Source organism: Macrobrachium nipponense, chromosome 15, assembly GCF_015104395.2.
Source record: "Macrobrachium nipponense isolate FS-2020 chromosome 15, ASM1510439v2, whole genome shotgun sequence".
In the NCBI taxonomy this organism is placed as follows: domain Eukaryota; kingdom Metazoa; phylum Arthropoda; class Malacostraca; order Decapoda; family Palaemonidae; genus Macrobrachium; species Macrobrachium nipponense.
In genome coordinates this window covers 23,722,996-23,748,552 of record NC_087208.1, presented here as the reverse complement: position 1 = coordinate 23,748,552, position 25,557 = coordinate 23,722,996, and the positions used below count along the sequence as shown (strand labels likewise).

At 37.5% G+C, this 25,557-nt stretch overlaps 1 protein-coding gene across 2 annotated transcripts in view; it reads right to left on the bottom strand.

Annotated features, from left to right (window-relative positions):
- LOC135227032 (ATP-dependent RNA helicase TDRD9-like) overlaps window positions 1-25,557 on the bottom strand; it is a 564,113-nt gene that overhangs the window by 188,427 nt on the left and 350,129 nt on the right. For both annotated transcript variants that reach the window (XM_064266821.1, XM_064266820.1), the window contains 4 exons: window positions 21,022-21,149; window positions 19,864-20,073; window positions 9,996-10,213; window positions 6,015-6,167 (listed from right to left, as the gene is read on the bottom strand). In XM_064266821.1, coding sequence (XP_064122891.1) covers window positions 6,015-6,167; window positions 9,996-10,213; window positions 19,864-20,073; window positions 21,022-21,149 — 709 coding nt within the window. The remainder of the gene's footprint in view (window positions 1-6,014; window positions 6,168-9,995; window positions 10,214-19,863; window positions 20,074-21,021; window positions 21,150-25,557) is intronic.

The following is a 25,557-nucleotide window of genomic DNA, read 5'->3' as shown; positions in this document are numbered from 1 at the left end:
GACCGAACGGGTTTTTTTTCTATTTATCGTGATTTATATGCAAATATTTCAAAAATGCGAAAAGCTAAAACCTTCAACTATTTTTTGTTGTATTATACATGAAATTGCGCACATTTTCATATATAAAACTTTATGTAACGGCTAATTTAAAATGGTGCAAACATTACCACAATCGCACGTATGATTTTTTCGGAAGAGTTACCTCGCGGAAGTAAAAAAAATGTTATTTTTTTCATAAATTCACCATAAATCGAAATATTGTGCTAGAGATTTCCAATTTGTTGCAAAATGAAGGTAAATGCTTGAATATTACTAAAATATAAGCAATTTAGCTTACAATTGCGTTTTTTGACCCTTTCGGTAGAGTCAAAATTGACCGAAGGTTGAAAATTTGTCACTTATCAATTTTTATATGAAAATATTTCAAAATTGATAAAAGCTACAACCATGGGTTGTTTTTAGTTGTATTGTGCATGAAATTGCGCACATTTTCATATATAAAACTTTATGTAACGGCTAATTTAAAATGGTGCAAACATTACCACAATCGCATGTATGATTTTTTTCGGAAGAGTTACATCGCACGCGTAAGGAAAAAGTTTTTTCATAAATTCACCATAAATCGAAATATTGTGCTAGAGACTTCCAATTAGTTGTAAAATTAAGTTAAATGATTGAATATTACTAAAATATAAGAGTTTTAGCTTACAATTGCGTTTTTCGACCATTTCGGTAGAGTCAAAGTTGACCGAAGGTTGAAATTTTGGCACTTATCGTTATTTATATGAATATATCTCAAAACTGATAAAAGCTAAAATCATGAGTATTTTTTTGTTGTATTCTACATAAAAATGCGCACATTTTCATATATAATACTCCATGTAACGGCAAATTTAAAATGGTAAAAAAATTATGTCAAAGTGACGAAATAATTTCCGAGATGTGTCACAGATACTTTTTAGTGCGGCAAGAAAGAAATTCTCGCTTGCGCGCCTGCGTAACGATTGTAAACAAAACAACACCTTGATCCGTAAACTCCCAGCATCCCCCAAGGCGCGTGATTCAAGAGTTTTTGGCTGGTAGGCCTAAAAGTATTTTTCCGCGAATTTTTAAAAAAACTTTTGTATGTCGACGTAAAATACGTCCAGTCGGCACCCAAGAGACAAAAAATGTCGACGTAAAAGACGTCCAGTCGGCGTTTAAGGGTTAAGGGCAGCGATGAGCTATACAATCTGTTGGGCAGCCACCACAGGACCTAAGGATAACTTGTCCATAGATCTGTGGGCAAGATCTTTTAAGATAGAAAGAGGTGAACATGGATTGGCATAACCAAGTACCAGCACTCAGAACTCTATGAACAGCCAAATTCTTCTTGAAAGCCACAGAAGGACCAATACCCCTGACGTCATGTGCTCTAGCCTCCACAGATGTGGTGGCGGAATCATCAGTCAAATACGCCTGTCTGATAGCTTAACATATCCACAAATAGATAGTATTCTTGGACACCTCTTTCTTTGTATGCCCCATGCTAACCAAAAAGCCTACAACAACCTGGCCTAAGATGTCATGTCCTCTTAAGATAGCAATGCAGAGACCTGACAGGACATAACAAAAGCTCTTGAGAATCACCGCCCACAAAGTCATCCAGTGATGGAATGGAGGAGGCAAACCTATCATCCTGCACCAAGGGATTCTGGGTCTTTGCCACAAATTCTGGGACAAATTCGAAGGACACTGACCCCCAACCCCTGGTGTGCTTCACATCATAGCTCAGGCCGAGTAGCTCCCCCACTCTCTTCAAAGAAGCCAAGGTCAGGAGGAAAACCGTTTTGAGTGTCAAGTTTCTGTCTGATGAATGATGCAGAGGCTCATAAGGAACTTAGCGAAACTTCTCAAGACCAAGGAAACATCCCACATTGGAGGCTTGAGCTCCCTAAGAGAACACGACTGCTCAAACCCCTTAACTAGCAAGGAGAGTTCTCAGGATGAGATATCGATACCTCTAAGACGTAACACTAAACTCAAGAGCCGGCCCGTAGCCTCTAATGGCGGAAACAGACAAGCCATTCTCATCACTGAGGAAGGCCAAAAAGTCTGCTTTGCGCTGAATAGAGGTTCCAAGTGGAGAAACACCCTGTTTATGACACCAATCCCAGCAAATCGGCCAATTGCCTAGTAAATGGCAGAGGTAGACTTTCTGATACTGCTGGATGTCCTGCTGTGTTGAGAAAAGCCTCTCGCTCAGAGGAGATACTAGATAGCCTCCAACCAGGAAGACAGGGATTCTACTGACTGGTGGAATCTTTCTGTGTGTGGCTGACAAAGAATATGCCGCCAGGGGGGAATCTCCCTCGGCACCTACGACAACAACAGCAGATCTGGAAAAAATTCTGCACCATTCTGCCTGCAGCCACAGAGGGGCTACCAATATCATCCTGAGACTCGGCAAACTCATCAACCTGTTCAGGACTTGGCGGATCAAATAAAATCACAGGTTGTCCCAGGGATGTTGGAATGCATCCTCCGCTAATGCCAGAGGATCCGAAATCACTGAACAGAATATCTCCAGTTTCCTGTTGAACTGGGTTGCAAAGATGTCCAGCATAGGTCTCCCCCAACACCTGGAAAAGCCTGTCTGCCACGGCCTGATGGAGGGACCATTCTGTGCCTAGAATCTGATCCCAACGACTGAGCTTGTCCGTGACCATATTCCTTTTGCCTGGGATATACCTGGCTGAGAGCTCCACCGAATTGCCGACCGCCTACTGGTGAATCTCAACTGTCAGGGCGTGAAGTTGACACGAAAGCAGGCCTCCCTGCTTGTTCACATAAGCGACCACCGTGGTGTTGTCTGACATGAGAACAACAGAATGTTCCTCTACTTTCTCCCGAAATTCCTTCAGACCGAGAAAGGCTGCCTTTAACTCTAAGATGCTGACATGCTGCTGTCTGTCCTCCAAACTCCAAACACCCGAAGCAATGAGGCCAGCTAAATAAGCACCCCAACCTGCAAGAGAGGCATCTGAAAACAGAAAGAAGTCCGGCAGAAGAGAACGCAGAGGAACACCCTTCAAGAGATTTTGGTCGTCCAAGCACCAACAAAGATCTTCTCTAACTTCCAGGGACAAAGGAACCCTTATTAGGGGCAAGTGCCTCCAGACTGCAACAAACTGGCAAGAGAAGAAGCACTCACCAACCCTTCTGGGGACCTGTCAGACGCAATCTTGGCAATGATTGTCAACCAGAAGTCCAACCATGACACAGTCAGTAACATGGAGGCTGCTGTAGACTCCAAAGCTTAGGCATCTTGCGGAGACAAGGATGGTGCCACCAACCTCATCTGCTCCAAAGTCAACCTGGCTTCAGACAAATGACGTCCGGGTTGATGACGATACAACAAGCAGGCAGAGTTCGTAGCATAATACTTCTTATGCCTCGTGAGTGGAGGGGGAAGCAACTTGGAAAAACCCCTTGACCGAAGACCCATATCCCCATCTGACACAAAAGTGTTCACCTTTTGCAAGGCCAACTGGACATGCCCCGATAAAAGAAGCTGAAACAATGACTAAGGATCTTGCATAGGACCCAGCAAGGCTTCCAAGCAAGGAGTGAAAGACGACCCCCTCCAGCTCCGGAGACCGACAACAAGAAGATACAGGCTTATCCAACATGCCTTCCTCATGCAGACCAACAGTAGACCCAGCAGCCAAACAACCCGAAGCGCCAGCCGACCTGTCTGGACTGGAGACAAGCGCCAACTCCTGCGATGAACCAACCTCAACACTTGGAAGACCACTACGAACACTCGCAATAGATGACTCACGTATGTGGCCACGTACACAACCGTGCGGAGCACACACACGTACATGTGATGGAGAAGCATCTCGAACACTTGACATAGAACAAGAATTCCTTGAGTCGACCCACAGATACCATCAAGGGGAGGGGAAGATGAACACTCCAGCTGCACTACTTCCACGTTCAAAACCTTCGATCTCTTCGCAGGTGCGTCGAGATCCTTATGAAAACGAATAGGCCCTGACGCCGAAGAAGCAGAAGAATCAGCCACATGCACATGAACATGCAAGGTTGCAACACACTCGCAACTCTAAGCAGAGGACGATGAAGCCCCTGCAGATTACACAGGGGACGAAATAATAACACTCTCAGGAACACAGACGTGCCGCTCCTCACTCGTTGACAAAGAAAAGGCAAGGTCCTTAACCCTCAAACCCTTGATACACCGATGCAGCAGAGATAGCGGAGGAGGAGGAGGAGAGGATGAGAGCACTGATTCCTTACAGATCCTCTTGGCAGGAAGAGGGGGCAACGCAACACGCTTGCTCACAGTCTTCCCAGCCGACATGGCAGCAGACCTATCTTCCAAAACAGAGTCCAATTTCTTAAGAACAGCCTGACATAAAGCCTCAGACGGATCCATAAGAGAAGGCGCAGACGACATGGAAGGGAGAGGGAGCGTAATGGATGGCAGTGATGACAGTCACGGAGGCAAATGATGATGACAGAGGAGTGAGGCTGCACAGCAACCCCAACTGACGACTGTGATATCGCAGGAAGAGATGATACTGAGGGAACTGGGAGTGACATCACCAGCGGCGCTGACATCGCGGCTTCCCCTTAACCAGAGCAAGCAGCAGGTGTCACTGGCAGAGCGATACAAAATGGCTAACCCCAGCCACCAACGTAGACAAGGCCAGGAGGAAGGGGGAGAGCTGGGGGGTGCCTGAGGGGGAGGCAAGCATCCATGAAAAGTCAGCAAACCCTCCATATCCCAAGCGACGCGCAAAGCGCTGCTTTGGACGCCTCTGAATCTGAAATAAAAAAAAACTAATGAATAGCCTCCTCCCTCTCTGGAAGCAAATTAACTTCCAAGAAAGAGGGGGCGACGATTACACAATAAATCAGCCTGAGGACCTCCCAATACTTTCAACGACGAAACGATGGAAGAAAAGGAAGGACATAGGCACTACGACATTAGCATCATGGGGTGTGACTGCAGGGGAAGACGAACCATCAGGGCAAGGAGATGAAAACCCTTCACACAAAGGAAGGGTAGAAACTCTACAATGCTCCTCTTACTATAAAAAAACTTCCACTGTGCTCTATGCCACACACAACATTCCAGGCAGGGATTTGTTAGGTACAGACATCAGCATGACACATACTGCATGTGGAGTTTGGGTCTGTAGCTGAAGAAGCCAGGAAACGAGAACACGAGAAACCTTGAGTTCCCGGGCACATAAGTTGGCGAGACTGAGAAAGAGCAGAAGCAGCCATAATACAAGTGGGCATGCGTGCACACAAACACAAAGCGAAAACAGGCAATGAACACAGTAGCGTGGGTACGTGGTCTTTGACCAGTTTTCACCCGATATATGCAAGCGTTGCCAGATCTCACAAGATTCCTTGCTTTTCATCTGCGATTTAACCAGACCCAGCTGGGCGCTAGAAAATGATCCTATTGTTAAGATTGAAGGTTTGTTAGCGTATGAACAAAAATTATGTAAGAATGAAGGAAAATCCATTCTACCTCACATTTTTCTTTTTTGATCCAGGTACTAAGCTGAAGTCCAGACCTGTCAAACAGGTTAAGTAATGTGACAGGAGGGGGAGCATGTTGCAGGATTGCCAACTAATGTTGGTGTAATCTCTCTCTCTCTCTCTATCTTTTACCGAGACGAGAGAATTTTTGTGGTACATGTATGTTTATGTTTATTAATACTTTTCAGGACTACAAACTGCATGTAATGCTCTTAAACGTAAGGCTGTGAAAACTGACTTCTCAAATTTATTGTCGTGACCAAAATAAAAATGAACACTGGGAGAAATATTGGTGGGTTTTCTGTGCACATCAATCAAAACCCAAAATTAATTTGGTGTATATAGCAATCTAGATGTATACTATACCTGATAATTGTTGCTTTGCAATATATTTCTTAAAATAGATATATCCATTTAAAACATAAAAGATTGAATATTTCAAATAATCTCACCTATATAGTTTTAGTACAAAGTCCTTTTGTATTCTTGGTATCTGCCGCATTTTCAAAGCAAGGTGCATGGCTGTTGGGCACTCTCCTGGGATGTCTTGAAAGTGCTCTTCCTTGTTAACTGCACTCCTAGTTCTAGGGAACTGGATATAGGCCCTGTAAAAAGACCATATCAAATTGCACTTGAACCACTGGAAGTTAAGTTCAAGTATCTAATCCTTGAACAAATAAAAAAATCTATATGACAAAAACAAAAGCCTTATAAATGATTACTGTTCTCTGTATACTTCTACTATCTTCAAAGGGTAAGGCACAAAAATATCCATTCAGTACTGCACATATTCTAACTGGTATGACTGGGACTAATCTGGTAACAAGTTTGAGATATTCACATGATCACCAAGCTAGAAATATCTCCCCCACAAAAAAAATTCCATTCACTTGCATCAAATGTTAAATCTGTACTAATATATGGTAAAATAGTTCAAGATATTCCCTGTTCAAAAAAGAACAAGGCCAAAAGAGCCTCTGCATTAACTTGTGAAATAGACAATTACAGATTCTGTACTGGTATAAGCACTAACATGATACCTAAATGAAAAGTTATATAATATAAAAAGGAAAAAGAGACAGCAATAATAAGGAATAGCTACTACAAAATAAAACAGAACAATGGATGCAAGAACAACAGAAAAAGATAAAAAACATAATGCAGTTTTGGCTATACTAGACCCAAATTCATGTGGAGCTTGATTTATATATTTTGGTAATGAAATTTCCAACTGTTTTCTATGGGTTTCAGAGAAATATATTGCATATCTTTAATCTTATCTCTTTTATAAATACATAGTTTCAGGTTAACTAAATATTTTGACATTATTTTATACCTATCTCTACTTGACATTATTTCATATCTATCTGTATGTATTCTTATTTGAGTCAATTAAAAACTTAAAAAGTATAAAGGATATAATTCATATAAATCTTAAAATCTTGCAATTTAAGCAGTTTCCTCTGATCTAAGAGATACTTGTTCCAAGAGTCTTTCCATATAAGTAAATTCTCATGAGACTGTGAACCCCATCAATGATGTAACTAGCTCAGTGTACTAAATATTTGTAATATAGATACCAGTTTTGTTTACACAAAAAATCTGCAAACAAAAATGAAAATTACTTGAAGATAAAAGAAAACTCAACAACTTTAATAAAAAAAAAAACATGCTGGGTACTATCCATCATCCTTCATTCGTCTATTGAATATTATAAATAATAAAGAATGTGTTTCTTAGTTCCTTAATGAACAACTCTTTCCCGTTTCTGTTGGTTGAGTCAATTTCGCAAGGATTGTAATTCATCATGGCTGCCAAGAATGATTTTCACACCATTTATTCATGGACCAAGTTCCATATATAGGCCCTTTACATCCTTTCTTTGTCAATTATTTAAAAAGTTTAAATTTCTTGTTTGTTAAAACCAAAATATAACCCTCAGTACATTCTATTTTGTCATCATCATCATATTTACATTCTACTTTGTCATCACCATCATAATTACAAAACTTTCTCTGCCACTTCTCTTTATGCACAAAGATTTTTCTTACCTCTTGTTAATAATACCATGGAAACCTTTCCAGTATTTCAAATTGTCAACCCAAACTAGCTTACAATATGCTTCAATTGCTTCTTAAAGTTTCACTTTATCCATTGTAGACTTGACAAATTATATTTTTGTTTAAGTGTATTTTTTATGTTTATTATAAGATTAGTTATCTAGTGCACGCAGAGCGCTCTTAGTTATCTTTTTTTTTTTTTTTTTTTTTTTTTTTTTTTTTTGAGGTGGGGAATTCATCACTGCTGAACCTACCATACATTTCTATGTATAAGACAACCTTCAGATATGAAGAGGTAAAAAATCATGGCAAATGTTCATGAATTTATCTGATATCTGTAATATAAGAGAACTTTTAAATTACAAAGCCAAAATATTTTTTGGAGAAAAAGTGTTAATTTGCATGACTTAAATAAGGTTCTTTTGCTTGTTGTATCCAATGACAGTATTGCTATTATCATATTGTTACTGTAATACAGAACATAAACATTGTCATGTACACCCTTTGCATATGATATTGTTTACATTCTCAAAATCTCAGCTGATTGAGTGTTATCAATATCTTCATTGCCATTACTTGTTAGAAGAGATATAATTCAGAGACACCTTTCACCTTTTCTCATAAATTAGCGAAGTTTGGGTTGTAAACATGTACATATTGCTTCATTGTACAATCATAAGGTGTGATTTCTCCAGTTCCAAACATCACTTTTGCCTGGCTATTACTAGTTTTCGTCAGCTTTATGTTTATTAATATTCTTTCTTGAGCTCTCCACTTGATTAGGGATGAACAAAAATGTATTTCATTTTTACTTATGGAAGCCACCATTGAGAATCGGCAAGGTTTAACAACTTGACAATTTTAACAGAACTCTTAATAAACACTTAATAATTAAGGTAAATGAGATCAGCAATCAGCTGTTTCTCTATTCGGTTGTTTATGTCAATAGAGGTTTAAAATTGCATACTCCAGAATTCTAAAAACAGGAATTTTTTAGTGGAGGATGGAGGAGTATCATTAGTATATAGTTGAATTATTGCCTCAATTAGGCTGTTAAAATGATAGATATCCATTTACAAAGTTTGAATAATAGTTGTATTGAGAATAATTTTAATAAAGCTTGTTTTACTGTATCTAATAATATTGCATGTATTATCGTATTACTATATATGAACAGAGCGATGATGCTCCAGTTGCATTCTGGTTTTGTTTCGTCTTTAGTTGCCAAATGGAACATATCTCAGAGATACGTTCCTTTCGTAAGTTATCAAAACTGGGTTTAACAGTCGATTCTATACTATCATGTTTTTCATACATATGTTGCCTAAAAGGGAAACCATTTTTTGTTCAAGTTTTATCGCCATTCTCAAACAACCGCTAGCAATAATACAATAATGAACAATAATTATCTTACACAATTATCGTTCATATAACTGAACTGTTCTAAACAGTTACAAACAGCTTTGAGTGCTGCCTCACTTGATGTTTGCTGCGATTTTGTTATTCAAAAGCATGGGGGAATGTGAAAATAGAAAGTGTCATAAATTCATTTAAAAAATGCTATTGTAGTACCAAAGATGATTTGTATGATAGCGATGATGAAGCCAAAGTTGACTCATCAGAACCAGACTGGAATCTATGATGGTGGCATATGTGATGAATCTTGTGACATGTATGAGAAACTTTTAATGAAAAATAAGTTATCCTAAATGTTATTACTACCGTAATTACAGTATCATTGACAATTCTGAAAGATTACCTAAAGATTAAGGTTGCTGTAAGCACAACCATAACTCATGTTTTTAGTTTCTCCGCTGGGATTGCATAGATAAAAGTTGGTTTCACTGATATAGAATTATTCCTCAAATAGGGTATTTGTTATGAAGATATGGCAATAATATATAAGGGAAAATTTTTTTTATTACCTTTATTATCAGTTTATTTCATAATGTAGAAATTGCAATATGTGATTTTGGCATAAAGCCAAGCACTGGGACCAATACTTCATATATGTTGGTGGTTATCACACTGAGATCAAGGCTAGCCAACCAATAGTACACATCTTAGAATTCAAGGTTTAATTTTTAGAATTGTAGTATGACGGGTCCCAATTTTTAGGGGGGAATCTTATAATTTAAAGGTCCTCTTATACACGGACACATATTTTATGTTATAATATTCATTATTAATTGATTCATCACTAACTATATTATCAAGGATCTTGCATCAATTTCACAATGGCAGTTGTCTATACTGTAAGTAACAGAAATTCAGTTGATATCAAATTACCAGAATAAGTCTTCCCTGGCAACAAAATTTAATATTTCACTCAATGACCTGTTAAACTACTTAAAAATAACATCAATTACTTACTTGGAGCCTTCATAACTGATTTTCAAGTTTTGGGAGCAGTTCCAGAACAAACTCCTAATCTGGTCATCATAGAGAATATTGGTCTCAGAAGGCAGACCACTCACAACCACCGTAGTAAAAGGGTCATGGCCACTTAGTTCACGGTTCATCTCTTTCTCATAGTCATCAGTGATATTCCGTTTGTAATAGTATGGGAAGAAAGCACTGGCCATACAAAGCTTAAAAAAATAATGCATTATGTAATCTAATCTACATATTCACCTGATCCAACAACAAAATGCACTGCACCTGCTACAAAGGTTTTCATACAAAAAGATTTTGCTACTATACAGGTTTATCAACCAATAACACTTTAATTTAGCCACTATTAAAATATTTCAAAATATCCATATTGCACCAAAACTCCCACAAATGTACTTGTTAACACATCCATGAACTCTAACATCTGCTATATACAATAATAAAACCCCTAGACCAGCCATACTTTAAAGTTAGCCAATTTCCAAAAACATCAATGGAAAGATATGCAAATGCACATAAGAAAAATTATAAATAAATTTTCTGTATTAGCCACAGGAAGATAAAGTGAATACTTCTAACCCTGTGCAGGGCCTCTGTCAAGAAAATGGTAAAAATATCATATAATTTTATCAAGTACTATACAGTGGTACCTCGAGATACGAAATTAATCCGTTCCGAGGCGGCCTTCGTATAATGAGTTTTTCGTATCTTGGAACACATTTTACATGTAAAATGGCTAATCCGTTCCAAGCCCTCCAAAAACACCCCATTAAATTTCATAATAAAGCTAAATTGACCTATAAACAATGAAATACTACAACAATTTGGACCATTCAATACCTAAATTAAGAATAAAAATCGAAAACCTGTAAATACAGTGTATATTAGTGTACAAGAAATATTATTACTGTAACATAAAATGTGAAAGCTTACCTTTCGGGTGAGGCTATCTCCGATAGTGGCGGCAAAGGAGGAGGAGGACAAACGGCAGATAACGTACGTACGTACGTACACTTAACTTTATGAAAACACACAAAAAATTTAAGGAAAACCATAAAACTAAAATTTACGAAACACCTTAACAAAACTTTAACACTTAACTTACAAAAATCTAGAAATTACGTAAACATTTTTTATTTTTTTTTTTTTTAATTTTTTTTTTTTACTTTTACGTATTTTTTTTTTTTTTACAGAATTTAAACTTCATCACCGCTTTCAACGTTCTGTTTTTCATCACTTGGTTCTTCCTTTTTGCTTTCAACTTTCTGTTTTTTATCACTTGGTTCTTCCTTTTTGCTTACTCCTGCTAATGCTGAAGGCCTCTTTAAAAAATAACGATCCAAGGAAGATTGCTTCTGCCTACTTTTCACAATGTTCCTGAAACGACTCAAGCAAACGTCATCGAACTGCGCAAGCATACGACCTGTGTGAGCCTTTTCGGGGTGTCGTAAGCTCCTCTTAGTGCTCCTCGAGAAGGTCGTTGATGTCGTCCTCGTCGACGACCAGCCCCATGAACTTGCCGAGTGCAACGATCTCATCAAGATCTGGTTCCAAAACAGTTTCGGGATCATCAACTGTTTCTGACTCTGCAGTACCAGCTTCGCCCACGTCGAATCCCTCGAAGTCTCTGGCGGATACGGCACCAGGCCAGAGTTTCCTCCACGAGGAATTCAAGGTTCGCCTCGAAACCTCCTGCCAAGCTAGGTCAATGAGTCGGATGCAAATGACGATGTCGAAATGCTCCTTCCAAAATTCAGGCAAGGTGAGGTTTGTGGTATCGGTGATGTCGAAACATCTCTTGAAAAGATGTTTCGTGTACAGCTTCTTAAAGTTCGCTATCACTTGCTGGTCCATGGGCTGGAGGAGAGGGGTGGTGTTGGGCGGAAGAAAAAGAATCTTAAAGAAGGAATACTCCGCTAGGATATCTTCCTCGAGGCCAGGAGGGTGGGGAGGGGCATTGTCCAACACCAGCAGACATTTCAGGGGGAAGCGCTTCTCTTCCAAAAAACTCTTCACAGTCGGGCCGAAACACAGATTTACCCACTCCGTGAACAAAAGCCTCGTTACCCAGGCTTTTGCATTAGCCCTCCACATCACTGGAAGCTTCTCCTTCAACACTTTGTGGGCCTTGAAGGCTCGAGGAGTCTCGGAGTGATACACCAGTAGGGGCTTCACCTTGCAATCCCCACTGGCGTTTGAACAAAGTGCGAGCGTAAGCCTGTCTTTCATAGGCTTATGCCCGGGTAGCTTCTTCTCTTCCTCCGTGATGTATGTCCGCCGACAGGCATTTTTTTTCCAAAAAAGGCCAGTCTCATCACAGTTGAAGACTTGCTGAGAACTGTAGCCTTCCTTGGTCATCATCTCGTCGAACGTCTTTTTAAAGGCTTGGGCCGCTTTCGTGTCCGAGCTGGCAGCCTCCACATGACGCACCACCGAATGGATGCCAGTCCGTTTACGAAATTTCTCGAACCAGCCATGCGAAGCCTTGAACTCTGGGGTTGGCGTTGAAGTCCCTTCCCCTCCCTCGTCTTCCGCCTGCGCAATCAAATCGCCGAAAATAGCACTGGCCTTGTGAGCGATTGCTGTCTCCGTTACTGTATCGCCAGCGATTTCTTTGTCTTTTATCCAGATGAGGAGCAGCCGTTCCATCTCGTCGTGCACATGGCTCCTCTTGCTGGACAAAATAGTGATGCCCTTCGATGGTGTAGTTGCTTTGATGGCATCCTTCTGTTTAAGGATGGTGCCTATTGTCGACGGATTACGGCCGTATTCCTTTGCGATCACACTCAATCGCATACCAGCTTCGTACTTCTTTATGATCTCCATCTTTGTCTCCAGAGACAGCATGCGCTTCTTTCCGTGAATTTCAACTTTCTTGGGACCCATGACTACGTTAATTTACGTAAAGTTACACAAATACGTAATAATACAGTCTTCACACAACACAATAATATGTACTGCAACGAAATCACTAACGAATTTACGTTACTAAACGAAATCGTTGGAGCGAACGAATGCCGATTGCGTACGGTAAAGTTTCGGGTGCGGAGTGGCCAAGCTAAGGGACGCCAGCGCGTACGTATAGAAGATGCATGATGGGAGGGATGCTGTCCAATCAGAGAGAAGGATCTCATGGCTTGGCTAGCATCAGGAACCAATGGGAGAGCAGGAGGATGGCGGCGAGTCTACTAGCACTAAGATGGCGGCGTGAGGCGCGAGTTTCAAAATTGTTATCGGGCGAATCTCAGACTTTCAGAAACCTTTCGTATCTTGAAAACTTTTTGTATGTAGAGCAGTAAAATTTTTCGCATTGGCTTTCGTAACTTTGATTTTTCGTAAGTTGAGTCTTTCGTATCTCGAGGTACTACTGTACTGTACGTTCTTTCTTACATATTGATATTGCAAAATTACAAATAGTTAACATTATACCATATAAGATCTAGAAATGGCAACATTCCCAGAGTATATTCTAGGACAATTAAATATGAGATGTAATGGGATGCACAGATGTAGCAGCACCTCCTTCCTCTGAATTATTATGGGTGCTACCTTCCTTTATGAATTCTTATGGGTGACTATACTCTGTTTTTCTCCATCTGTCCACCCGCCTGTGGTGTTTGTGTATGGTAACACTGTCCTGGGCTTTAGATAGGTTCGCTATGTGTTAGTTTTAGGTAAATAAAAGGATATCTGGGTGTACATTTGCAACTGAAAAGTGTTTCAATAATGTACTGTATGCGAATTATACTGTTAATATTCTAAATAAGATATTATCATTATTGTTGAAAGTGAACTGAATGTAACTATCAAAAGCCCGGGACGCAGTGTTACCATATGCAAACACCAAAGGCGTGTGGACAGATGGAAAAAAAACCGAGTATAGTATTCCATTCCCTCAATCAGCCAAAACCTGAATGCTACCAATAACAGCATGGTATTATGAATGTTTTCCCAGAAATTTCATTCTAATTTCATGGCATGAAATAATAATTCTCACATGATAATTGCTAAAACCAACCCAATTCTTAATATTGCACCTCACATGATTAGTGTTTGACCCAAAGGGTTAACGCTGTGAGTCTGCAACAGGGTTTTCAATTAATATTTGATGCAATAAGAAAAGTCACCTATACTTTTGAAATTTTACCAGCAAAGATACCACCTACTCCCTCACCTGGCTCCCTTGCTTCTGACCCTGATGCCATTGCCAGTCTCGAGTCTCAGTTTGACAAGAAAATTAACCTAGTGGCCGAGTTTGGGCATCACTGAAGGCATTAATGGAAAAAGTGTATTCAGATAAAGTGACCCATGACAGTGTTGTGCAAGTGGGAGGTGACTACTTGTCCCGCCAGTTCTCCTATATGAAGGTCACTAACCTGCTTCCCTGAACCTGTGAGAAGACATACTGGAAATCTAACCTACCCACGGGTAGCTGCTCCCTCAGTCAAGCCTGTTACGCATTCCCAGGTATTGGCAGACAGCCACTGGAAAGACCTCTTGATGGATGTGCACTGGTTATCATCATCTTCCAAGGATTCCAGTAAAGACATACAGCACCAAAAACACTTTCTTGATTCTTCACAGCCGCTGAAGAGATACGCAGATGGTAACTGCCGTTCTCTACTTCCTGTCAAGCAGTATGAAGAGGCTAGCCACATCCACACAGCCTTCCTGCAGTTTTGCTGTGGATCCCTCTGTCTCTGCCTTGGTCTGACATCTACTCTGGGGAACAAGTTACATGGGACACCCTAAGACGTCTCCTAAGCACCCAATTATTAAGTGCATTTGCTTGGCTCCCAAGCTCCCAACAGGAATCTGTCATTATCATCCAACCACCTGGGTTCTGAGAGCTCGATGCCAATTCTCGAGAGCCTGCCTCCAACTCCAAAGCGGCCTGCGCAAACTCCAAAAAGCATGGTGTGTACTCTTCAGTACCATACTCCTGCTCCCAAGCACCAAGCGCCTACTTCTGACAGAGGGTCTCCTTCCTTAGACTATGAAGAACTGTCTTTGGCATCCATTAAACAGCAGTTAGTGGAGATTACGAACTTGCTAAAAAAAAATTCTGCATGCCTCCAAGACGTCTCATGATTTGTCCCTGTCCTGGTTTCCTCATGAGAAGAGGAATTGGATCATGAAATCTGTCTCTCCTTCAGCCTATGCTGCTCTCCATTATTTTCTGGTGAGCTTTCCACCTTTTCTGGACCAGCTGCCCTGGTCTTGCTTGCCTCAACCTTCCTGATGAGGACCCATCTGGATGACAGATCTAGGCTCCCTAAAATAGTGCTTTCCTCATCTCTGAAAAAGGCACTCAAGAAGATTGAACATTGGCTTTCTGCCAAAAATCACAGTCCAGGACCCGCTTCAATGTCTGCCTCTTGGCTACAACCATCAAGAGGAACTCATCCAAGTCCTTACCCGAGAAATGAGGAAGAAGTCCTCTATGCACCAGTTAGAGTGTGAAAGCCAGACACCTCCAGTTTTGGGAGAAGTGGAGTTTCAGAGGGACAGAACAGTGGATGGTCAAGGTTTTGAGGGAGGGCTACTCCATCCTGTTTATGGAGAGTCCCCCTTTAGTCACTTCTCCCATCATACAGCCTACTAAAGAAGCTTGGAGAAACATTCGGCCTTTTTGGAGAAGGTCTTTTCACTCCTTCTAAAGAGAGCCATAGAAGTAGTCTAGGACACCAACAAAGAGGGCTTCTACAACTGCCTGTTTGTGGTCCCCAAATCATTGAGGAGTTGGAGACCAGTCTTCAATGTAAGCATTCACAATCTCTTCGTCTAGAAGACAAAGTCCAAGATGGAGACGAACTGTAGCAAGAGAACCCAACTCCATATCAAGCCTCTCAATCTACATCTGAAAGACTAAAACATTACAAGATTCCAATTAAATGTGCAGTCAAAATAAAAGCCCTGCTTCTTTCGGAGAAAACACTTCAGAATAAACAGGGAAGAGATGTAGAACAAGGATGTTCGATAAAACGAGAAGAAGTCTATTAATATAAATCATTGGAGGAGAGGAGCAGTCCTTCTCCATTGGATGCTTGATAGAGAAAAGATATATCACCGAATAAAAGAACAAACACCAACGCTAAGGTAAGAATTAGGTTTGCATTATATCAAAGTGAACAAGTTAGACAAAATATCAGAGATAAAGGCTCATATGGACTAAAACAAGTTGATAACAACTACGCAGCTGAACTGTGTAGGAAAAACTAAGCAGGAAGAATGAGCAAATAAAACTATATGTAAACAGAGTAGAACTTGTTGAAAGATTGCAGCATTTCCCAAAATATCTCAAACAACAATATATATACAGTAGTACCTCGAGATACGAAAGGCTCAACTTACGAAAAATCCAAGTTACGAAAGCCAATACGAAAAATTTAACGGCTCTACATACGAAAAGTTTTCAAGATACGAAAGGTTTCTGAAAGTCCAAGATTCGCCCGGATAACAATTTTGAAAATCGCGCCGCGCGCCGCCATCTTAGTACTAGTAGACTCGCCACCATCCTCCTGCTCTCCCATTGGTTCCTGATGCTAGTCGCGGCCATGAAATCCTTCTCTCCTATTGGCCAGCGTCCCTCCCATCATGCATCTACTATGTATACGTGGTGGCGTGCTTTGGCCACTCGGTACCAGCATTGTTATAGTACGCACGCAGTATTAGTTTTCGGGATCGTCAATGTGTACGTTATTTAAAAAAAAAAAGTGACCAAGATCTCTCGCATGGGATAAGTGATCAAGGTCTCTCTCATGGGATAACTGGAAACTTTGCAAGGTTGGTAGAGTATCCACTCCCTGCTGCTAGAGGGTGTAGACCAATCATTTACAACAGGCATACCAGTAGTACGTATAATCAAGGCACTTCAGTTTATGTTGAGGGTCAGCAGCCGAACATTCAGTACCCCAATCAGTTGCAGAGAGAGCATTTGGTTGAACAGGGTTTTGATGGACACCAGGGCCAACAGAGTCATGAGGTGCAAAGAAAGAACAGAAAGTTGAAATTCTGTAAAAAAAAAAAAAAAAAAAAGACCTACGTAAAGTAAAAAAAAAGTAAAAAATAAAAAAAAAAAAAAAAAAAAAAAAAACGGCAGAAATTAAAGGCGCTTTTCATAACGTGCAATCATTTGTAGAAGACCCCCCGAAAAGGCTCACACAGGAATTGTGTACGTATACTTTTTTAAGTGTACGTACGTACATATGTACAAAAGAAAAAAACGGCAGAAATTAAAGCCGCTTTTCATAAAGTGCAATCATTTGTAGAAGACACCCCCCGAACAGTATATTTCTTGTTACCATGTACACTAATATACACTTTATTTACAGGTTATATTTTGCATTTTTTTTATTAATTTAGGTATTGAATGGTCCAAATTGTTATAGTATTTCATTGTTTATAGGTCAATTTAGCTTAATTATGAAATTTACTGGGGTGTTTTTGGAGGGCTTGGAACGGATTAGCCATTTTACATGTAAAATGTGGTCCAAGATACGAAAACCTCATGATACGAAAGGCGCCTCGGAACGGATTAATTTCGTATCTCGAGGTACTACTGTACTCAAAAAATGACAAATTTTCTAAGGAAATTTGTATTTTTCATAGCTACAACTTGAGGTCTTAACAATAGGATAATTTTCTAGCGCCTAGCTGGATCCAGTTTTAAATCGCAGATGAAAAGCAAGGAATCTTGTGAGATCTGGCAATGCTGCGTATATCAGGTGAAAAGTGGTCAAGGACCACGCTACAGCGTTCAGTCTTTCCCAACTGTGATGGTAATTGCTTCATAGCAAAAGAAGTTAAAGGAAAGGAGAACGCATTTTCAAAAAGTTCGGCAGTAAGGAGGCTTTCGCGCCCGTGTTGGGGGCGCCTATCTTCTTGGTTGTTCTGGAATCGTCAGTGTGGTGGAGCGCAAAAACGCGCCAATGTTACGTGAGAAACGCCGCGATTTTCTGATGCAATGCCTTGTCTAGATTCATCTAAGAAATTCTAGCAAACTCGGGAACCTGTGACGTTTGCCGTAGGCTCCGCCCCCAGGATGCCGTATAAATACGACGGAGTTAGTAGGAGCAAACAGTGATCGTAAGAGGAAGAGATTGTAAAAGAGAAAGATCACCAGTTAGTAAGAGCCACAGATCAGATTATCAGTGAGAGATCAGCAGCAGCAGAGATCTTCCGTGAGATACGAGAAAAAGGAACCGACGAAGTATCAATCAAAAGAAGAGTTGTTCGAGTGTTGGTTGGATATTGGTCTAGTCGTCTTCCGGTGTGGACGGCCGAGTTGTCTCTACGTTGAGCAGACTTCGGAGAAGAAAAGGGGAGAGTTCCTGCCTTACGAAGACTAGTTTCTGCAATACGGAGTCAAGGGGACGTCTGCAATTGCCGCCCTCCTTTAGTGAAGCCGCCGCTATGAGTCACTAAACCGTCCTGCAAGTATGTGAATTACCTCACTGTTTCCCCCAGTTCATGCAGTGTAAGATTCTATCTGTTTATGTAAATAGAAGATACCATTCTGCATTTACCTTTGTTAGTAAGCTTGTAAATAAACCTTTGTTGTGTTAGTGTTTCTTTCTATATTCATATCCCCAGTTTCAACTGTTGGTGTTGAAAATTTTTTTTTTTTATTTTTTCATATTGAACCTGAAGCGGACCTCCCTCAAGAGGCCATAACATTGTGTCGACCCTTTCCAGGATATTTCGACACACTAACATTGTCTCTGAGATCACGGATCCGTAACACCAACCCAGGATATCTTTAAGAAGACAGAGGGGAGGCTAGAGGTGGGCAGTACAACGTTAATGACCTCAGGTTTGTAGCTATGAAAAATACAAATTGTCTTAGAAAATTTGTCATTTGTTCTTACGCGAACAAACCTTTGGTCTTAACAATAGGATAGACTTATCCTTGGAGGGAGGTACAAACATCCTAAACCAGCTGGGGCCTAACCACCAGTCCAGCTCCAGAAGAGATATCTACCGGAGAGGGACTGATGTCCGTGAGAAGCTAGATACACTGATACCCAACAACTCAGTCACTGAGTGACGTACAATGATATATGGGACGCATGGAACTAAACAGAAACTTTGACTATCCAATAACAAACCAACGAGCCAGGGTTCGTTACCAAAAGAATAAAGAAAATTGAAGTTGAACTGCAGGCAGCAGATGAGACATGTCTGTCTCAGATAGCAGCCAAAAGGGAAAGTGAACATGTACCGACTGGATGTTAGAGCTTCCTCCCCTGCCATCAGTAGCCAACTACCAATAACCACTTTGTTTCTAGTTAAATGGGTGGTTCCAACTTGTGCTGAAAGTAAATCCCCATATGTCAAGACTGGAGATTTGTTTACATATAGGAACAAGAAGTGGTACTATAAACAATGCAAAATGATACTTGCCCTGGAAGATCATATGTCTGCACTCCACAGAGTTGAACAGATGAAAGAGACCTTGAAGGATGTGGGAGCATTGTCTAAGCATATGCAGTAAGGTCTTTGCCTTTCTGGCTTTAGTAAGTTGGTGCTGCTGACGAACTGCAGCACGAAGAAGGTAATGCTATTAAAGATTAAAGGGTTTGTAATTGAAAAAAACCTTACTCATAATATTTCAACTAGTAATGCAACTGTAAACAACATTCTTGCTGCACTGTAAATTAGTATAAATATTGATGTTCCTCTCTTTTCTAGACACTTTAGCAATTGGAATAACTGGAAACCAAATAAAATTCAAACGAGCTTCAGTGTAACTAAAAGACTTGGGAAAATATACAAAATCTAAAGATATGCAAGTAATTCTTTGCAAGATATACCACTGAAACCTGAAGCAAAACTTTCAACCTACTTTCAAGATGGTAGACTGATCACTTTTGGGATAGTTTTCAGCACTAAATACACAAATCTTCATTTTCTCAAGGCGACCTTGTAATTCTTGCACCAACTTGTGAACTTCTCTAATAGTGTTCTGTTCTATATAGCTGTGTTTTGCCCATTCTTTCTCTCGGCAAGCACCAGGACGCAGGAACTCCCCTCGAAGCTGCATGCTTTGCCAAAGCTGTTAATGTACATTTTACAGAAGATAACAAAACCCTAAAAAAACTTACACAACGGTAAAAATGCTCTGTGCTCACAAAACCATCTCTAAAATTTGAATGCATAAAAATAATGTAAACATATATTTCTTCAAGACCATTACAAATACCATTAAAATTTTCAAGTTAAGAAGTCCGCAAAAAACATCTGAACACTATATTTTGAAACACAGTCCTTACAGTTCACAGTAATTTAATTCATTCTTTAACACAATTCAGATCGATTCTCTTGCTTTTAATTAGCATAAAGAAATCTCAAGAAACTCTATGTTGGAAAAGGTTATTTTTTGTTATATGAAGTGTTTCAAGTCGAAATATGACTTAAATACATTTTCTTGTGAATTAAATTTAGTTACTTTTTTGTTAATAGATGGTGTTGGGGAACATGTTTATTAAAAAAAAAAAAATTAAATTCCATTCACTATTTTCACCCAATTTCATCATAATACAAGCTTTACTTATTTATCTTTTATTGGCGTGAAAACAACTGTAAAATGTGTTTTATCATGCTCAGTATTTTTTATTAAAATACTTTTATCTCCATAATAATTTATAGCTGAGTATCATTAATGTTGCTGATGCATGATAACTCAGTCATTACCAGTGTGGACATTGCTTTTTTCAGCTTTAGCTATAACTACAGTTTAAATTTAGCAGTATATTTCCTCACCGATATTTTCTTCTTGGTGAATGAAGGTACTATAGTGTAAAATTGTATCAGGCCTATTCCTTTAGTTTCAATTTATAGAAAATGTGTGTCTTAACATGTAATACATTCATACAGTATACTGGTTAGAGAGACGAAAAAAGGAAGTAGTGTCTCTGGATTACTGTAAAAACTCACATAACAAATACAAAAATTCATTCATAATTTTCTATACAACCAACCAATACTACTGATCACTACTTACATCATAGGCATTGAGCAGAGCTAGACAATCTGAGAATGATCCATAAGCCCAAGACACTTTGGATAGGAAAGCATTGAGCTCATCTTGAAATGGACGTGCATGAAAACTCTTCAGCGACAGCCCAGCAGCTGGTAAAAATAAACATTTATATAATTAGTTTTCAAAATATTTTCACAAGTCATAATTATTTCATTTATTTACAGAATTTACATCCACCTTGTAAATAACCCTAAACAAAATATATAGAGTAATATATAATATCCTAAACCTATGTGCACAACAAAACTCCTTCCTAGACTCTACTTCAATAATTCCTGCACCGCACTTAGTGTCCAAAACTGAATCCCTCAGTAAAACATAAGACATGAAGGGCAGTACTTTTAAACCGACATCTACGATGAAGAAACTCTTCACAACTAAAATGGTATTAGTGTTGCAAAGCAGCATTTTGTGATGAAGCTGAAGAAGAATGGGAGGGTGGAATTTACTGGAAACGAAGAGGTAGCCTTCATCACCTCTTTGCTAACTTCTTTGTACATTTTTTGTAAAATTTAGAGAGAACTAAATTATTCGCTTTCTCCGGATTCGCAGACTCTGGACCATATCCCTCCATTATTCATGGGAAATTCACCTATTGCTGGTATTTTTCTATGAGAAATATCCACAAATATTTCTCACAGAATTGTCCCTTAAGAACAGTCAAACTCTGATCAGAGGTCTTCTTAGGCATACCAAGGCGCTTTTTCTGAAATGGAATCTCATGGTTACCACTTTCTTTAAATCTGGCAACCTAGCATCAAACTGAATGCCTCCTCACAACCAGCAGATCCAATATCTGCTTTGTTTTAAGACCAGATAGCTTCAATGCACATATCTCTGCTATTATCTTGGCCCATATAGGTATAGGTATAGGTATAGGTATATATATATATATATATATATATATATATATATATATATATATATATATATATGCTTAAAAAATCACAGTAGATGCACTTGACTTCATAAATAAGCGAATTCCACGGGAAAATGATAGTCAGAAATCCAAGCGCTTTCGTCTTTATTCAGACATCGTCAAGGAGCTCCTTGACGATGTCTGAATAAAGACGAAAGCGCTTGGATTTCTGACTATCATTTTCCCGTGGTATTCGCTTATATATATATTATATATATATATTATTAATATTTATATATCTATAAATATATATATCCCTTATATATATATATGTGTATATATATATATTATATATATATATATACATATATATTATTATTTATCTATAATCTATCATATATATATGTATACTATGATATTATATTATATATATATATATATATATATGTATATCATAATGTTATATTTTGTGAGTAAAATATATATTATCATATATAAACTATATATATATATAATATCTATGATAATTAAATATATAAAGATTATATTAATATATATGTATATATATGTGTGTATATATATATATATATATATATATATATATATATATATATATATATATATATATATATATATATGTATATATATATATATATATATATATATATATATATATATATATATATATTTTGTATATATATATATATTGTATATGTATATTATATATATATATATATATATATATATATATATATATATATTATATGTTATATATATATATATATGTATATATATATATATATATATAGTATATATATATATATATTATATATAGTCTATATATATATGTATATATATATATGTCTATATATATATGTCTATATATATAGTCTATATATATATATATATATATATATATATATATATATATATATATATATATATATATATATATATATATATATATATATATATATATATATATATATAGTAGATCCAATATCTGCTTTGTTTTAAGACCAGATAGCTTCAATGCACATATCTCTGCTATTATCTTGGCCCATATAGGTATAGGTATAGGTATATATATATATATATATATATATATATATATATATATATATATATATATATATATGCTTAAAAAATCACAGTAGATGCACGTGACTTCATAAATAAGCAAATACCACGGGAAAATGATAGTCAGAAATCCAAGCGCTTTCGTCTTTATTCAGACATCGTCAAGGAGCTCCTTGACGATGTCTGAATAAAGACGAAAGCGCTTAGATTTCTGACTATCATTTTCCCGTGGTATTCGCTTCTTATATATATATATATATATATATATATATATATATATATATCTATATCTATATATATATGTATATATATATGTATATAGGATATATATATCTAATATATAGTATATAATATATATATATATATGATATATATGTATATATATGATATGTATATATATATATATATACATATATTATATATATTATTATATATAGTATTTATATATATATATATATAGTTATATATGTATATATATATGCTATATATATATATATATATATATATATATATATATATATATATATATATATAAGATATATATATGTATATATGATATATATATATATATATATAGATATATATATATATATATATATATATGTATATATGTATATGTGTATATGTATGTAACTGTATATATACATACATACGTATATATGGGCCAAGATGGTGATTTGAATCTACAGATAATAGCAGATATGTGCATTGAAGCTATCTGGTCTTAAAACAAAGCAGATATTAGATCTGCTGGTTGTGAGGAGGCATTCAGTTTGATGCTAGGTTGCCAGATTTAAAGAAAGTGGTAACCATGAGATTCCATTTCAGAAAAAGTGCCTTGGTATGTCTAAGAAGACCTCTGATCAGAGTGATTATTTTCATTGGAAAACCCCAAGAATAGGGGAATTTCCAACAAGTAATGATATGGTCCAGAGAGAAATCCGTAAATCAGTGAGCTCACGAATCCGGAGAACGCGAATACGGGGGGCCCGTTGTGTGTGTGTGTGTGTGTGTGTTACATATATATATATATATGTATTGTATAGTATGTATATGTACATATATATATATATATATATATATATATATATATATATATATATATATATATATATATATATATAGTATATAATATATATACACACACAAACACACAAAGTGGGGCCCCCTTGTTCGCGTTTCCCGGATTCGCAAGCTCACTAATTCGCGGATTTCTCTCTGGACCATATCTACCCATTACTTGTGGGAAATTCAGCTATTCTTGGGGTTTTCCAATGAAACTAATCACTAATTTGTGTATTTTAATGTTATTTTCATGAATAATACATTTTTAGGATACAACAATGATTTGCTAATTTTCAAATATTTATCTTGATTAATACTGTATTAGTGTAACTTTAAAAAGATTAAATAACATCACATAAAAATATTTTTTTTCTCTTTCTCTCTCTTACAGAGATGTACCGTATATACTCGAGTAACGTGCGATCTCGCATATCATGCGACCCCAAATTTTCACCAATAAACAGTGGTTTTGTCATGTATCTCATGTATCATGCGAGTTCCTTTTCTGAGGTCAGTTCATAAGTTTGGTGGTTTAGCGTGCTAATGGCCGAGTTGTTCAGATGTGAGCTGCTGCTAGTGAAGTTACGGTAATTTTCTTACTAATCTCGAGAATTTAATAGAAGATCTCAAGATTAAAAAAGAATACCAAGATAATAAAATAATTGTAAAAATAACACGCCTTGGAGTCCTAAATCATTCTTATTCTCTCTCTCTCTCTCTCTCTCAGAAATAAATACTGTAATTTGAATCTTTCACCAACTGGTATCAGTAAATGTGTAGACATTGTGTGCGTGTTTAAAATAATGTGCAGTACACACATTCCGATGTTTCGGTTTTTGGAATTTTTCAATCTCGGAAATGTGAGATCAGATGCATAATCAAACAAACATCACTACTGTAGCAAAAACATTTTTTTTCCCTTTATGTTTTTCATTATTGTTATTTATTAATTACAGTTTATTTAAATAAATATTAATATAATACTGTTACATGAATGTGAGATAATTAAGATCACCTATAATAAAATAGTGGGACAATTAATATAATATGTTCACTAATAGCTATTATTTTCAAATCAAACATTCCGTAAAACGTAAAAAATATATGTACATAACAATCAAAATCTAATAATGTTTTGCAGTTCAACTTGTGAATTTCAACAATAAGTATGACTGTATAATATATTTCACCATATCGATCTTGAAGATGAAGGGCCGTAAAATTTTGAGGATGGTCCGGGAAAAGGATTTGTACTTTGTATTTACGTATCGCTACAACACCATGTGGTATTTTCATACCACTATATTGATGACGCATCGCTACGACACACTGGTATTTTTCATACCCATATACATTAAAGTTAAAATTATCATATTATATTATTGTTTTCACGAAGAAATAATTATATAAAGAAAATTATCGAGTAATTTTTGCCGTCAGCAGTCAGAATATCACGAACATGGTAACGTTCAAACTTAGTGTCATCCACGGCA